Source organism: Peromyscus californicus, unplaced genomic scaffold, assembly GCF_007827085.1.
Source record: "Peromyscus californicus insignis strain IS unplaced genomic scaffold, ASM782708v3 Scaffold_10__1_contigs__length_136768540, whole genome shotgun sequence".
NCBI lineage: Eukaryota > Metazoa > Chordata > Mammalia > Rodentia > Cricetidae > Peromyscus > Peromyscus californicus.
In genome coordinates this window covers 68,606,246-68,624,028 of record NW_026294391.1, presented here as the reverse complement: position 1 = coordinate 68,624,028, position 17,783 = coordinate 68,606,246, and the positions used below count along the sequence as shown (strand labels likewise).

Genomic DNA, 17,783 nt, shown 5'->3' with positions numbered 1-17,783 from the left:
AAGAGTTAAAGCACTCTAATATACCGAACCTGACTTGTTCCAGTCTGACAACTATTCTGTAATCAATCATATGCACAGTACAGTCCCAAAGGGTATAGTCTTTCAGTGTCTGGCTAAGAAAATACTAAACATGTGGCAAGGAAACCAACCATGGATCAATGAAATTAAAATCATACACTTTTCCAAATTAAAGCTAAAATGCTCATCTAGGTAATAATGAAGCAAGTTAAGTCTCCAGAAGAAAGAGAGAATTGTCCATTAACTATTCATCATACTGAAACTTATGTTCTGAATAACATGGACATTTTAATAGAGATAGAAAATATATCCCTCTATAAAGTAAAAACAGATCATTTAGTGATCTTATATAGAAGTGTGAGTTACTATTCAACTCAGTGTGACAGCAATAATGCATAGCTTATAACAAATGATTATATATCCTCCTACACTTTTATGTCTTTAGCTTTCAGTTCCAGGGAGAATCACTTGAAATTGTTCTACTCCCTATCCTCTACAAAGATATAGTTTAAGTTAATATGCTTCAGCAGATCATAAGCCTGGTTGAGGACATATCTATCGGTACTCCAAATAATTACTCAGTAGATTATCTTGGCAAGATTTCATTTGATATGTCCAAATTTCGAATATGACAGTATTAATCTACTCTGACTTGGATAAGATACCCAATACTGTGGTGTTTAGTGTTTGATCTCCATATATATATATATATATATATATATATATATATATATATATATATATATATATATATCAAATAAGCCAAAATCATTTTACCTTTATTATCCCTTTGGAATTTTTTCATGGTTTGTCCATTATCTTGATCAACAATAAGTTCTTCTCTATTATTGGGCATCATAACTAAAAATGAAAAAGGGAACTCAGTATACTTTCATGCAAAATATGCAAAGAAATTCATAGAAGCACATAAATGGCTAACATAATCCAACAACGAATATATATTTTATATACTTCTTTAACATAAGAAAGATTTGCTATGATACCCATATATCTTGAAAATAAGTGTGCTGACTAATCATGTGATTTTTAAAGTATCATTCATAATTAGTACTAGCACTATTGGTAATATATAGCATTTAAATCGTGTATGTATTTCTTCTTTTAAACAAACATACAAATTAGTATTTAGCTCCATAAATAACACTTTCCTCAAAATACTTCAGAAAAGAATTTATCACATAATAAATCATGAGGCTAAAATAATTTAGCCTTCAACTTACCTTGGAAAATTTCCCAAATATATATATATATATAATTGATAGTAGAATATAATTTTCTGGCACTTATTGTGAGTCTTTACAAAACATTGATACTCCAGGAAACAAAACATACTAATTAGCAATTTATCATTTCATTCTCTGTAGTCATATTTCATTGACACAGTTCTATAAATAAGATACAGTCATTTTACAGCTAAAATCTATGAAACCTTTCCATTTAACTGTAGATAACATTTCTGTTATGCTTAAGCAGCTGTAAAATGTGCATACAGTGACCAATCACTGTAATTACATATACACTATTTGTCAATAATTTTTCTAAGATATTAAATTGCCTATGAAATATTTTATTTTATGTTGAAGTGTAAGTTATCCATTCTCTTATGCCACATCATTCAGCAATATATTTCCCTATATGTTCAATTTGTATCCAGTACTCAATAATTGATTCTCTCTCCTGTATAGATAGATACAAATTATATAGACATAGATACCTTTCCAATTTTCTTTCAATATCCTAATACAAAATTATGACAAAGAATAATGCATGCTTTAGTTTCTTGATTCCTTAAAATTATTCAGTTACAGCTTCTTGTTTTGCTTATATTCCTTGTAATGATTTTTACTCACATTTGTAACAACTACATAGTCTATGTTCATAAACTAGAGGAAAGTTATAAATATCTCTTTCTGTAATAAAAATTAGTCACTAAAGACCAGTAGCCTCAAGCTGTTATTCATCATTTCTTTAACTTTACTGGACTTTAGAATCTCCCAAGGAGATGTTGAAAATTATAACATGTTGCTTCTTGAGCTGTGTTCTAGATCAAGTGAATTAAATTCATAGTGTGCTGAAAAAACCTCCACAGGTGATTATAATATAGATCTTAGTTTAAGAATCACTGAGCTAAGTATGGAACTAGAATTCAGGCAATATATAACACTGATACACATACACTTGGATGAAGTTCCACAAAGAAGAAATTATCTTTATCTCTCCATAGCACAAATCTAGAACAGAACACATATCCTATTCTCCTAAATTCCTCTCCTCCATCAAAGTCCAATTGTTTGGGAGAGTGTAAAACAAGCACTAATATGAGCTGTAAAAAATCTAGAGGACATAAAATATTGCCAAAGATAGTTTGCTGACAAAAAAAGCAAAAAAATCATTTTCCCTCAAGGAAATACATACATAGGATATTGGATTGTGTAGATATAATAGAGCTATGAACATTTTACCAATCAAAAATAATGCATAATTATTTTACACTGAGAATTTATTATAGCTGAGTGTTCCTGACAATTTCTGTATAGATGAGTAAGATCATAGAGAATAAAATGTTAAGCAAAGTAAAAAAAGCAAAAATATATTTATCTCCTCATATTTCCTTAGTCCTTTTACTTTGTAAAGTGTTTTTCCCTCAGAGTCAAGGTTATATGATCTCATAATAATTCAGTGCAACAGTCATGGAAGTAAATACTTCCATATTATAGGAAGAGAAAATAATAATGCTTAAATGGTCTACCCAAAAATTTAAAGACAGCTACTATAAAAGTCCTATGGACAAATTCAAGTGTCTCATAGGCCCTATCACAACCAATTTCTAAGACGTAAAAGATAGGAATCAAAAAAAGTAGAGAAAAACATTTTTCAACATTGTAGCATAGTGTATGTTGATTTGCTTTTTAGCTACTTTTAAATGACTGTCTGAAGGATATTTTATCTCAAGTATCCCAGAGATGCTGTATCTGTTATAACTATAGTGTATAATAATAGATGGTATATATCAACATATTCATCTGAGACTTATATTTTACCAAAAAAATTTCTTGATATCTATCAGTACCATGAAATTGAGGGATACACTAAAGGAAGACCTTGCAGGGAAAAAACTCAGACACTTTTCATTGTTTTATGTATTACTTCAAAAACCATGATTACTTCAAAAGTCATTTATATGAAATAAGTGGCATCTCCTCCAGGATCTTCTTCTTGTCTCAGTTGTGGGATATGGAATTGCCTGAAAGACTATCTCCCAATTACTTGCTTCAGGGCAGACACTCACCCATTCTCTCTGAAGGATGATCCATCTGGGAAGGAGAGCTGGACACACTGCTGCTTGGGTGTGAGGAGGTCTGGCTCCCAGGGCGATGATTTTCTTCCAGAGAGGGAACAGGAGAAGGAGTCTCTGGGATCCGCTCCTGACACAAAATGAAACACAAAATAATTCACAAATGCACTGAAATTACCCAGACAGTTTTGGCAATAGCATTGGAAATATTCACTTCTCACTTATCCTGAAAGTGCACATAGCACACTACATGGACTTAAATACTTAAAAAATATTTTTAAGAAACTAATGCCATGTAGTTAGAAATATATGATAGAGGGTGGTGAATGGTTCAAAGGAAGTTAGGTTCAGTTTTCTTTCTGAAAATTATCTTTCACATAAATGAGAACATAAAGAGATATATCAGTGGGTTAGGTGTATGAATAAGGACCTGAGTTCAGATTCAAAGTTTCCATAAAAAAGAAGTTGGCATGTCAACATACACCAATAACCCCAACAATGGGAGGAGCAGATACTGGAGCTCATTGATCTGTGAGCTCTAGGTTCAGTGAGAGACTGATTTAAAAATGTAGCTAGAGTTTTCTCCAGTCCTCCTTGGGCCGCAGCCACTCAGACCCAAGTAAACACACAGAGACTTATATTAGTTATAAACTGTATGGCCGTGGCAGGCTTCTTGTTATCTAGTTCTTATATTTTAAATTAACCCATTTCTATTAATCTACAAATTGCCACGTGGCTTGTGGCTTACCTGTACTTTTACATCTCACTTCCTCTGTGTCTTGCTGGTGACTCATGACTCAGCCTTCCATTTCCCGGAATTCTCATCTCTCCTTATCTTGCCTACACTATACTTACTGCCTGGCTACTGGCCAATCAGCGTTTTATTTATCAATTAATCAGAGCAGCACCTTCACAGCATACAGAAAGACATGCTCAGCACAGAAAGAAAAACTAGAAAAGAAAAAAGCAGTTGAAAAACACATGCAATGTAATTTTAATATCTGGTCTCAAAATGAGTACTTGTACAGGTGGGGAGAGAGAGATGAGAGAGTGAGAACTCATAAATGATTGTAAATATAGGTGTGGCATGATGGTGATTTTTATCACTAATGTCTAGACTGATAACTGTTCATGCCAGGGTCTAAAGAGTAACATTACTTTGCAATTAAGGAAAATTTATAAGTACAGATTCCTAAGTACTCTAGAAAAAGTGTTAAATGGTGCATGTGATACACCATGGCTAGTTTTTCTGAATGTGAGAATTGCTGTGGGATGGTCTGTATGTCAAATGTGTTGCTGATTGGTCAATAAATAAATCACTGATTGGTCAGTGGCCAGGCAGGAAGTATAGGCGGGACTAACAGAGAGGAGAATTGAGAAAACAGGAAGCTGGGTGAGGGAGACACTACCAGCCGCCATCAGGATAAGGAAGATGTAAAGTATCGGTAAGCCACAAGCCACATGGCAAGGTATAGATTAATAGAAATGGATTAATTTAAGCTGTAAGAACAGTTAGCAAGAAGCCTGCCACGGCCATACAGTTTGTAACCAATATAAGTCTCTGTGTTTACTTGGTCGGGTTTGAATGGCTGTGGGACTGGCGGGTGTCAGAGATTTGTCCTGACTGTGGGCCAGTCAGGAAAACTCTAGCTACAAATGGCGCCCAACGTGTTGGCAAGAGTTTCCACCTAAAAACTGAGAAAAAAGATTCTAAAACAGAGCTAAAAACAACTTCCTAATTGTCTCTCTCAAATGAGCGGCAGCTGCCGGTTTGAGCTACTGGCGGGTTCCTGGCGTGCCTGCTCGACCTGCCATCGTATGGCGGGGATGAGGCCTCTGCAAGTGGCACATTAAGCTGCATGGTGGATTTAGACTTTGCTAGCACAAAACAAAACAAAACAAAACAAAAGAGTATTTTGGGCTACACGCAGCTTGGATAAAAGCTTAGAGACCCATGATAGCTCCCAGAGCTGGTGGTAAACTACCGCGGCCGCCATGTTGGGAAGCTGAGGTGGGCGGAGCCAGCAGCCACAGCTGCTGCAGTTTAAGGCAATAGATTCACAATAAGACAGATTCAGATGTAATAGTTTACAATGTGTGTAAAATGTACGTAGGCTTGAAAGAGACTAAAAAGGTGATATATACAGTTATATAAACAAATACATAGTTTTAAAAAATAAAGTCTTTAAAGAGACAGTAAAATTAATATAAAAAATAAGCCATGTGAAGATGAATATTACACAGAAAATCTGGATTGTGTTGTCTTTGGGATTTTTAACTGCAGAAAAACATTTGATTGTAAAAGCTGTTGAGTTATGCCAAAATGTATATTTTAAAGGTACCTTGACTTCAAAATTTAGATATAAGGATATGTTGCTTTGGAAAGGAGATTCTGCTTTTGTTCCCACAGAAAGCCAGAGGCTATGGATTTGTTACAGATTAAGATACATCAGGTTTGACCAGCCAAGACCCCCTGAAAGGTGACACCATGGCCCAGATGATCCAACATCCAGAACCTTTTCAAGACAACTGGCTCAGACAATACACCCTCATGGACTACTCCATAACCCTAAAATATTCCTTGTGTCCCCATAAGATACAGCGCCCCCCTCCAGCAGGAAGTAGTAAGAGAAGCTACGCCCAAATTCCCAAATATACCAAGCTGACTTTGGAGATGTGTAAAGGTTAAAGCCTTCCTTTTTAAGAAAAGAAAAGGGGAAGTGCTGTGGGATGGTCTGTATGTCAAATGTGTTGCTGATTGGTCAATAAATAAATCACTGATTGGTCAGTGGCCAGGCAGGAAGTATAGGCGGGACTAACAGAGAGGAGAATTGAGAAAACAGGAAGCTGGGTGAGGGAGACACTACCAGCCGCCATCAGGACAAGGAAGATGTAAAGTATCGGTAAGCCACAAGCCACGTGGCAAGGTATAGATTAATAGAAATGGATTAATTTAAGCTGTAAGAACAGTTAGCAAGAAGCCTGCCACGGCCATACAGTTTGTAACCAATATAAGTCTCTGTGTTTACTTGGTCGGGTTTGAATGGCTGTGGGACTGGCGGGTGTCAGAGATTTGTCCTGACTGTGGGCCAGTCAGGAAAACTCTAGCTACAGAGAATATTTGGAAACTTCAAATATTTCAGAATATTCAGGCTATCAGAATTTATAGCAGACATATGCTGAATTATATCAACAAAATCTTTTAAAAAATCGCAAGATGTAATACTGTGTGGTGATATTTTATTTGTGCTCTAACAAATAAAGCTTGCCTGGGGATCAGAGGACAAAGCCAGCCACTATCTTAAACATAACAGTTAGGCAGTGGTAGCATACACCTTTAATCTTAGCATTTGGGAGGCAGAGATTCATCCAGATCTCTGTGAGTTCAAGGCCACACTGGGAACAGAGCATACACCTTTAATCCCAGTGCTAGTTAAGTATAGAGGTCTGGAGGTCTGGATAGACCAACAGGAAGTGATAGAGCTGGGCAGAAAGAGGAAGTGATGTAGCTGAGCAGAGAGAGGAAGTAAGATATCAGGGCACAGAAAAGTATATAAGGGGTGAGTATACAGGAAGTAGCTCTCTTGGACTGAGGATTTCCTAGCAGTAAGAACTTGTGGCTGACTTGTTCTGTTCCTCTGATCTTTCAGCTTTCACCTCAATATCTGGCTCTAGGTCTTTTATTAATAAGACCATTTATCAATTCGTGTTATGATACTTTGTTTTTACAAACTAACAAAAGTCTACCAATGTCAATTCTTTAGTATTGCTTGGATTTTTATAATTGGAATAAAGAATCTTAATAAAAATTAAATATTTTATGTGCTTTCATGGTATCTGGTATGACTTTTAGGATTCATCATTATAAAATTTCTATAAAACACTCAAGCTCTTCAATATGTTTATGAATTTTACATTTACAGTTCAATCTGAACACTGTTAATATGATCAATATAAAGACTGAATTGTAGTGTTTATGCACATATGGAATAAATATGATTCACCAATATACATGTAGATACATTAAATGTTCTATAAAGTATTTAATTCATCCATAATAAACTCCTTACACCAAATACTAATTTTCTATAATTACATCATCAACATTTCAGACTTCATAACATTAAGAATTAGTTTAGGAAGTCTGTGCTTGTATATTTTCATATTGATTTGGCATGACAACCTCAAAATTTATAAATCACCTAAAGAAAAACTTTAAATAAAGATAATGAAATGATAATTAAAAGTTATTACTTCATTAGTAGTCATTAACATTTTACAATATCTGTCATTTTAGCAGGCAGAATGAGGCCACTTTTCTTTCAAAGAATCCTATCTTATATTTCAATTGCCAGGAATCTGACCATATATATTATATTACATAGCTAAGGGAATATCCTGATGTGATTGAGACTATTATGTTAGGCTTATCATATTAGTTTTATTGAGTCCTATTTTATTACAAAGTTTTCTAAAAATGTAAAAGATTTAAAAAAGAGTATTAAAATGATGTTATATTGTTGATGATGGAGGTAAAGCAGGCCATGGAGTCAAGAAGCAAAATGGTTTCTAGAAGCTGAAAAATACAAAGAAACATATTCACTTTTGGACCCGGAGAAAGGAATATGGGTTTGCTAGCACCTTGATTTTGGCCTCATTAAACCTGTCTTATTTTTTACCTATAGAATTATAACACAATGGATTTGGATTGTTTAAAGCCACTGAATTTATGATAATTTGTTATAGTAACACTAGAACGCTGCACTGGTTAGTTTTTTGTCAACCTGACACAAACCACAGTCACCTGAGAAAGTGAAACCTCAATTGAGGAATTATAAACATTAGCTTGTCCTGTAAGCACATCTGTGGGGCATTTTCTTGATTAAAGCTTAAGAAGAAATACAGTCCTCTCAATTGCCTTCGGGTATATTTTTCTCACAGGAAAAAAGCAAACTAGGCCAAATACTAATATAGTTATCATTGTACCATTTTTTGTGCCATTACAATTTTAAAGTTGCATTTTAAGTTATTACTTAGCATTTAGGTAAAATTAAATAATTTTACTGAAAATAGTTGTAGACATTTAGTATACCAGCTATAGTATTTGTATTAAAAACAGTTATTATAAATCAATAGTACATTTTCAATACTTTCCTGTAGTTTCCAAGTCGTAAAACAACGAGATTCCAAAATGTGTAATATACAGCAAAATCTATAGTTTTATCAATGCAACTGAGGTACAATCCAAAGAAATGTATAAAGCAAAACAGATAGAATCATTTACATTAAAAAAGCATTTTCATAGATTGGAGGGATATATGGGTGGTGGGGAATATTATTTTAAGGTGTGTTACTTTTGTTTCTGTTGCATTTGTTTAACTCTGTGAAACTGTGTTTGTACTGTGTCTGTCTAAAACATCTGACAGTCTAATAAAGAGTTGAACACCCAATGGTGAGGCAGCAGAAAGAATAGGAGGGGCTGGTAGGCAGAAAGAATTAATAGAGGAGAAAACTGGGAGGAGAGAAGGAAGAAGGAAAGAGAGAACAAGGAGAGGAGGACATCAGGGGCCAGCTACCCAGCTACACAGCAAGCCATGGAGTAAGAAACCAATAAATATATACAGGAATAGAAAAGGAAAAGCCCAGAGGCAAAAGATAGATGGGAGAAGTGAAGAAAAGCTGGCAAGAAACAAGCCAAGCTAAGACCAGGAATTTATAATTAAGAATAATCCTCCATGTGTTATTTATTTGGGAGCTGGTTGTTGCCCCCCACACAAAGAACAAAAACAACCAACAATATACGGGGAAGGTGAGAAAGATCTATAGAGCCTTTAAACCACAAATTCTTTCAACATTGAGGAGACTGGAAGTTCATAAGGCAAAAATCCAACCTAGCCTGTCATATTTGCTAATGTATGTTTTCTACATAGTAGGTATGTATGAACACACACTTGTGAATACAAACATACATCAATGAAAACATTTTCCAATTTCCTATATGAGGATTGAGAGATTGCTTAGCAATTAAGAGCACAAGATGTTCCTCCAGAGGATGTGCCCTCAATCCAACACCTGCATTATGGCCCATGACTGTCTATAACTCCAGTCACAGGGAGTCTAACACTCTCTTTGGGTCTCCATGTATACCAGGCAGTACATGATATACACATATGCATGCAGAAAAAACATCAATACACATAAATGTAAATAAATAAAATTTTAAAATAATAGTGATTCCATATGTGAGATCAAATTTTTGACTTTATTGTGTTGTAATATCAATAGTCTTGGGCCATAATACTCACAGAAAATGCAAAGAATTCAGTGGTTTTATTTGAATCCTAATACAGAAAATTTGATGGACATTATACAATTTAATTATATCTATTGTCAATGGACTTATAAGTGAATGGATAATGAAAGAATATAGCAGCTGCCTTGAAAATAACTGAAGAAGCAACATCAGTGTGTGATTATATATGGAAACACACACACACACACACACACACACACACACACACACACACACACACACCATTATTATACTACTATAATACAAGTGGAATGGTTTTAATGGTTGATATTGTTGATGAGTTGGAAAAACAGGATAATTTAACTGACACTGATATTAACCTTTTCCCCTGCTTTGTAAAAAATTACAACTCATCATGAATAAAGGAACATTTGAGGAACAGCCACACAAATATTGTAAATACTGAGAAAACGTATAATGCTATAAAAGGCATGTGGCTATTATAATTAAAATTAGCGTTTGATAAGAAATCTTGCACTTGAATAATTTACCTACCAAATTCTTGTTTTCTTTTTCATCAGTGCATTATGTGAAACAGTAAACTAATTTGGAAAGCATGATTTAAAAAGTGAAAATAATGGAAATCATTAGAAATCCAATGATCTACTACCACCTCTCTCTTAACTTATCTCTTCCCTCCAATAGCTCCTTTCTAGTTTCCCAGCATCCACTTATGTGAATGTAACACATAGAACATATTTGAAGTTAGGATACACATATCAGAGAGAAGACAAGATATTTGTCTTTATGTAAATGAGTTACATCACCCAGTATAATTTTCCATCAAGTTCTGTCCATTTACCTGCAAATTTCCTGATTTTTATTTTTCTTTGAAGGTATAATATTCCACTCTGCATATGTGCCACTTTTCCTGTATCTGTCCATTTGTTGATGGACATCTAGGCTGTATCCAGTTCCTCACTATGAAGAACAGAATAGCATTGGATTTGATGTGCAAATGTCTCTTTTGTAGGGTACTGAATCCTCTGAGTAGATCTATTTTTAGTTTTTCAGAGAGACTTCTAGATGATTTCCAGAGTGGCTGAGGTAGTTTTTATTCTCATCCACAGTATATAAGGGTTATCCTTTCACATTATCCCCACTAGTACTTGTCATTATTTGCATTGTTGATAATGGTCATTCTCACTGGAGTGAGTTGGGATCTAAATGTAGTTTTAATATACATTTCTCTGATGGCTGATGATGTTGAACATTATTAGTTGTTTACTAGACACTTGTACTTCTCTTAAGAACTCTCTGTTAAGTTCCCTAGCTCATTTTTTTTCACTTTGGTTATTATTGTTGGCTTTGTTGTTGTTGTTGTTTCCTTAATGTTTCTATTTTTAGTTAGTATATTATAGACACCAAACCTAACTCTGATGAGCAGCTGACAAAGTTTCTTTTACATTTTGGGTGTTTTCTCTTTACTTGTTTGAAAGTTTTCTTTGCTGTACAGATTTTTTTTTGTTTGTTTTTCGAGACAGGGTTTCTCTGTGTAGCTTTGCGCCTTTCCTGGAACTCACTTGGTAGTCCAGGCTGGCCTCGAACTCACAGAGATCCACCTGGCTCTACCTCCCGAGTGCTGGGATTAAAGGCGTGCGCCACCACCGCCCGGCTGCTGTACAGATTTTCAGTTTTGAGTGATCCCATTTATTGTTTGCTGATCTTATTTTCTGCCAGATCCAATTCACAAAGTCCTTTTCTATGCCTGTATGTTGAAGTATTCTCCCTAATTATTCTCAGGAAGGTTCATAGCATCAGGTATTATGTTAAAGACCTTGATATATTTGGAATTGAGCTTTGTGAAGGATAAAAGATAAGGATCTAATTTCATTGCTCTGCATGAATATAAGCCCCTCAAAGGCTCAGAGATCAACAAGGAACAGAGTATTGAGAGAATGTAAGAGCCAGAACATAACAAGAAGAGCTGTGAAATGTCATCTTTGGGGTATGCTACAGCCATCACAAACATGAAATCACAGAAGCTGCAGCTGCCTCTTTCGGGTCTGCAGAAGACCGGCTCTGTAAACAATTAGTTATGAATCTGGCAGAAGGCTCAGGAGACACTCCCCTGCCCTGATAACTATTGTTTACTAGGCAATCCTGAAAGAGGATGAGTCATTTTTAGCTGTCTTCTCATTTGTGAACCCCACCCCCAGCTCTGGTAGAAAGTTCCAAACCCAAAGTCATACAGAAGACTTTGTTTAAATTCAGTGAAGTCACAAAACAAAAACATAAATGGATTTGGTAAAGCGATTGGCAAGGAGGGATGAAAGGGATGGGGAACGAGAGTGATTAGAATGTTTTTTAAACATGTATGAAGATGCCAAACAACAAAACTGATAAAGTATAGAGGGGAGTATTAGTCATCCCAATAACTAGATTTGAATATTGCTATTATTATTTAAAATGTTAGGATACAACAATAATAAAAGAAATAAAACTTTCCAAAAAATTTCGTGTTTTGTTCCCACACTGTTTATTGGAAGGATAGCATTTTTTATAGTATTCTTATTTTATAATTAACTTAATTTCACATATCAGCCACGGATTCCCCTGTCCTCTCTCCTCCCACCCCCAGCTCTCCCACCCAATCCACCCCTGACTCCCACCTCCTCCAAGGCAAGGTCTCCCATGGGGAGTCAGCCCAGCCTGACAGACTCAGCCAAGGCAGGTCCAGTCCCCTCCTCCCTACAACAAGGCTGAGCAAAGTGTCTCAGCATAGGCCCCAAGCTCCAAAAAGTCAGTCCATGCACAAAGGACAGGTCCTGGCTCCACTGCCTGGGGGCCTCCCAAAGAGTTCAAGCTAATCAACTGTCTCACTTATGCAGAGGGCCTGATCCAGTTCCATGGGGGTTCCTCTGCCATCGGTTCACAGTTCATGCTCTTCCAATAGTTTGGCTATTTGTCCCTGTGCTTCCTCCAACCATGGTCTCAACATCTCTCCCTCATACAATCCCTCCTCTCTCTTGCCGATTGGACTCCTGGAGTTCCACCTGGGGCTTGGCAGTGGGTATCTGCATCCGCTTCCATCAGACACTGGATGAAAGTTCTATCATGACAGTTAGGGTGTTCGGCCATCTATCACCAGAGCTGGTCAGCTCAGGCACTCTCTCGACCATTGCCAATAGTCTACCGTGGAGGTACCTTTGTGGATTTCTGGAGACCTCACTAGCACTCTGCTTCTTCCTGTTCCCCTGGGGTCTTCATTCATCATGGTGTTTCCCTCTCCATTCTTCCACACTGCTACTGATCCAGCTGGGACCTCCCTCTCCCCAAAGCTCCCTTTCCCCAGACCCTTTCCCTCCATTACCCCCCCACCCCCAGTTTGCTCATGTAGATCTCATCATCTATTTCTCCATTGTTGGGAAATCCCTGTGTCTTTCTTAGGGTACTCTTTACTAGGTAGCCTCCCTGGAGTTGTGGGTTGCAGTCTGGTCATCCTTTGCTTTACATCTAGTATCCACTTATGAATGAATACATACCATGTTTGTCTTTCTGAGTCTGGGTTACCTCACACAGGATGATTTTTTTTTCTAGTTCCATCCATTTCCCCGCAAACCTCATGATGTCATTGTTTTTCTCTGCTGAGTAGTACTCCATTGTGTATATGTACCACATTTTGTTTATCCATTCTTCAGTTGAAGGGCATCTAGGTTGTTTCTAGGTTCTGGCTATTACAAATAATGCTGCTATGAACATAGTTGAGCATGTGCCCTTGTGGTATGATTGAGCATTCCTTGGGTATATGCCTAAGAGTAAAATAGGTGGGTCTTGAGGGAGGATGATTCCTAATTTTCTAAGAAAGAGCCATATTGATTTCCAAAGTGTCTGTACAAGCTTGCATTCCCACCAACAGTGGAGAAGAGTTACCTTTGCTCCACATCCTCTCCAACGTAAGCTGTCTTCAGTGTTTTTGATCTTAGCCATTCTGATGGGTGTAAGATGGTATGTCAGAGTCATTTTGATTTGCATTTCCCTGATGAATAAGGATGTTGACCAATTCCTTAAATGTCTTTTAGCCATTTGAGCTTCTTCTCTTGAGAATTCTCTGTTTAGCTCTATACCCCATTTTTTTAATTGGACTGTTGGGTATTTTGATGTCTAATTTCTTGAGTTCTTTATATATTCTGGATATCAGTCCTCTGTCAGATGTGCGGTTGGTGAAGATCTTTTCCCAATCTGTAGGCTGTCATTTTGTCTTATTGACTCTGTCCTTTGCCCTACAAAAGCTTCTCAGTTTCAAGAGGTCCCATTTATTAATTGTTTCTCTCAGTGTCTGTGCTACTGGTGTTATATTTAGGAAGTGATCTCCAGTGCCAATGTGTTCAAGACTACTTCCTACTTTCTCTTCTATCAGGTTCAGAGTAACTGAATCTATGTTGACATCTTTGATCCACTTGGACTTAAGTTTTGTGCACAGTGACAGATATGAAAATTCCAACCTGAGGAAGTCAGATACACCCAGGAAAACACAGGCAATAGATAACACAGCAGTAAACCCCAAAGAAGAGAAGTACACACACACAACCACCAAAAGGTAACAGGAACTAACAATCACTGGTCACTTATATCCCTTAATATCAATGGACTTAATTCACCTATAAAAAGACATAGGCTAACAGAGTGGATATGAAAGCAGGATCCAACCTTCTGTTGCATACAAGAAACACACCTTAATTTCAAAGATAGACACTACCTCAGAATAAAAGACTGGGAAAAGTCTTTCCAATCAAATGGTCATAAGAAGCAAGCTGGTGAAGCCATCCTAATATCCAACAAAACAGACTTCAAACTAAAATCAGTCAAAAGAGATCAAGAAGGACATTACATACTCATCACAGGAAAGATCCACCAAGATGAAATTTCAATTCTGAATATATATGCCCCAAACACAAGGGCACCCATATATGTAAAAGAAACATTACTAAAGCTTAAATCACACATCAAACCCCACACAGTAATAGTGGGAGTCTTCAACATCCCACTCTCACCACTGGACAGATCTACAAAATCGAGACCTAACAGAGAAATAAGGGACTTAACTGATGTTATGACTCAAATGGACTTAATTGATATCTGTAGAACATTCCATCCTAACAAAAAAGAATATACCTTCTTCTCAGCACCCCATGGAACCTTCTCTAAATCAACCACATACTTGGCCACAAAGCAAATCTCAACAGATACAAAAAAAAAAATTGGAATAACCTACTGTGTTCTATCAGACCACCATGGTATAAAGTTAGATTTCAACAACAACAAAAATTACACCTGAAAGCCCTAGAACAAGAAGAAGCAAAGTCACTCAGGAGGAATAGATGCCAGGAAATAATCAAATTGAGAGCTGGAATCAATAAAATAGAAACAAAGAGAACAATACAAAGAATCAATGAAACAAAGAGTTGGTTCTTTGAGAAAATCAACAAGATAGACAAGCCCTTATCCAAACTAACCAAAAGGCAGAGAGAAGGCATCCAAATTAGCAAAATCAGAAATGAAAAGAGAAACATAACAACTAACAATGAGGAAATCCAGAGAACCATCAGGTCATACTTCAAAAGCCTGTACTCCACAAAACTGGAAAATCTAAAAGAAATGGATAATTTTCTGGATAGGTACCACATACCTAAGTTAAATCAAGATCAGATAAACTATTTAAATAGACCAATAACCCCTAAGGAAATAGAAACAGTCATTAAATTCTCCCAACCAAAAAAAGCGGTTCATCATCATGCATTCCAAGTAGTGTCAGTTGATCTCAGATGGCAACAACTAATAGAATACTAAAGTAAAATGCTAGGAAGAAATGATACAGCACAAAAAAATTCAACCATCACTTATACATCACTTATACATTGTGTATATACATTATATAATGTACTTATTATTGTACATTATCAAGGTATCTACCTGTATCGTGAGTCAATTTTTTTCTTTCATTTATATCAAAGGTCTCTCTTGGAGCATTTTTTTCTATCACTCCCATCTCTTTTACGTTCTTTTCACTCTCTGACTCTTCAAGTAGATTCCTTGTACTAAAGAATGCCAATATCTCCATTATCAGCATGGTAGACTCAGCTACAAAAGTATTGCTTTGCTAATTAGTGTCCATGGATAACTGGCCAAAGTATTCACTAGTCCAACATGTCCCACCAAGCTCCACTGTATAGTTTTAAACTCATAGTCACACTGTTGGTCCTTTGTAAGTTCAGTGGCTCACAAAACATAACAAAAGTATATAAATGTGTGAGAGGGACAATTAAGAAGGGAGTTTGTCCACCTAAGACAGATAAGAAGCAACAGTCTGAGATCATTATACAAATATATGAATTTTTAAAGAACAAATTAATAAAAATTAATAAAAATTATAAAATGAATAGTAAAAATGTTCTAAATCATTCTGAAAGTCTAATAGGTATATATATATATATATATATATATATATATATATATATATATATATATATATATATATATTTTTTTTTTTTCAAATCACTTTAGAGAAGTCCAATGTCATACATCAATTTACAGTTAGGAGTGTCTGAAAAAAAATCTTTATGAAACTAGGAGGTTAATTTCCCCAAAATAATAATGATAGCTCTATGAACAATTTCTTCTTTGCAAGTAAACACAACCATTTTTTAGCCCCATAATCAGTATGCATTTATTTAGATACTTAACTGCAATGTGCTCTGGTTCATTAGGTGGCTACTGTTGTGTCTCAGTCTAGTTAAAATTTCACAGCAAGTTAATCTGTTTTATTACAAATGAGAATGCAAGTGATAATGTCCTTACCATTTGCCAAATACAGGGTTAACAGCATTTGCAACAAATCAATAAGGGTGTTTAAAAAGAAAATTGTAAATCTAAAGCCCCAATCATTTTTACTCATTGATGACTTCATTTTATGTGTCATTTATGACTTTTACAACCCTGTTCCTCTTCATGTATTTCATTCACATCCCATCAAAAACAGCTGTAGCTCCTGAAAAGCATTGCAGTATTGTCCAGACTCAAAACAGCAAAGGAGAATTTCTGAAATCAGCATATTAGCACATAATTAATCCTTATTTTTTCCTACAATTAGTAAAATTATCTTTAACCATAACTCCAAATTCAACAAGTATTTATACTATTCAATGGTTAGAAATTAAAAACAAAGCATCACTATGAGAAATAACCTACCATTTCTTTATTATGAGGTGTATCACAAATGGTCAAGGAAGACAAAGATCATATTAAATAATTTGAAAATATATTGATTATTCAGGCAGAGAAGGAGAATTTCTTAGAATATTCAGTTTTTACAGGATTCAACACAGGAAGAATTTGTAAAATTTACTTTGTTAGCATTAAAGTATCAATCATTTTATGGAGATCATTTACTTCATCTCAATATATACTTTTACTTGTGTTTGAATTAGATATCTCTGTCATTCGATTCAATGCAAGTACACATGTGATTCATTGCCTTTTAATAATGACTACCACATTGCTGATCTTTTCATTCTGATACTTTATTATATCAATTCTTTAAAGCATTCAATGGAAGTATGCAATATATAGCTTGCCTTTTCACTTTTATTTAATTTGAGTTAAACTCAAACTGGAATAACTTTTCCAAGTATTAATCTATTGATGTGTTCCTAAAAGATTTAATGGTATTTAACTTCTTAAGGGTGGCTTTTGGAAGCTAGATATTTTATTTATGTGTTTGTCCTGCTATTTTATATGTGGTTGACATGATATTTCTCTACTGTCACCAGAGTTCTACAGAAACAGAATAGCTAGAAACTTGACAGACTTTACTAATAAAACAAAGAGGGGGAAATAAAAGGTTTGTTCATTGTTGATGCTCACTTAAATTATCACTAATTCTAGGGTAGAACTTGATAGCTAGACAATTGATAATTAAAGTAATAAAATCAGTAAATGTTATGGTTCTTCATAAACCTGTGTTAACATTCAGTATGTGTTTCACAATCACAAATTCACTTCTTTATTTAAGTTACATAAATGAGCACAACATTTTTCACAAACTTAGAATATAATAAGGTAGGACTCTATTGGGGAGAAGTAGGAAAAAAGGCCTGTTTGGTAATTGTGAATTTCCCTATTCTAGGATGGGACTTA

At 35.5% G+C, this 17,783-nt stretch overlaps 1 protein-coding gene across 1 annotated transcript in view; it reads right to left on the bottom strand.

The window, feature by feature from the left end:
* The window catches only part of Dach2 (dachshund family transcription factor 2), a 511,265-nt gene that overhangs the window by 86,212 nt on the left and 407,270 nt on the right, over positions 1-17,783 (bottom strand). The window contains exons 7-8 of the mRNA XM_052735012.1: positions 3,329-3,464; positions 796-879 (exon numbers count right to left, since the gene is read on the bottom strand). Coding sequence (XP_052590972.1) covers positions 796-879; positions 3,329-3,464 — 220 coding nt within the window. The remainder of the gene's footprint in view (positions 1-795; positions 880-3,328; positions 3,465-17,783) is intronic.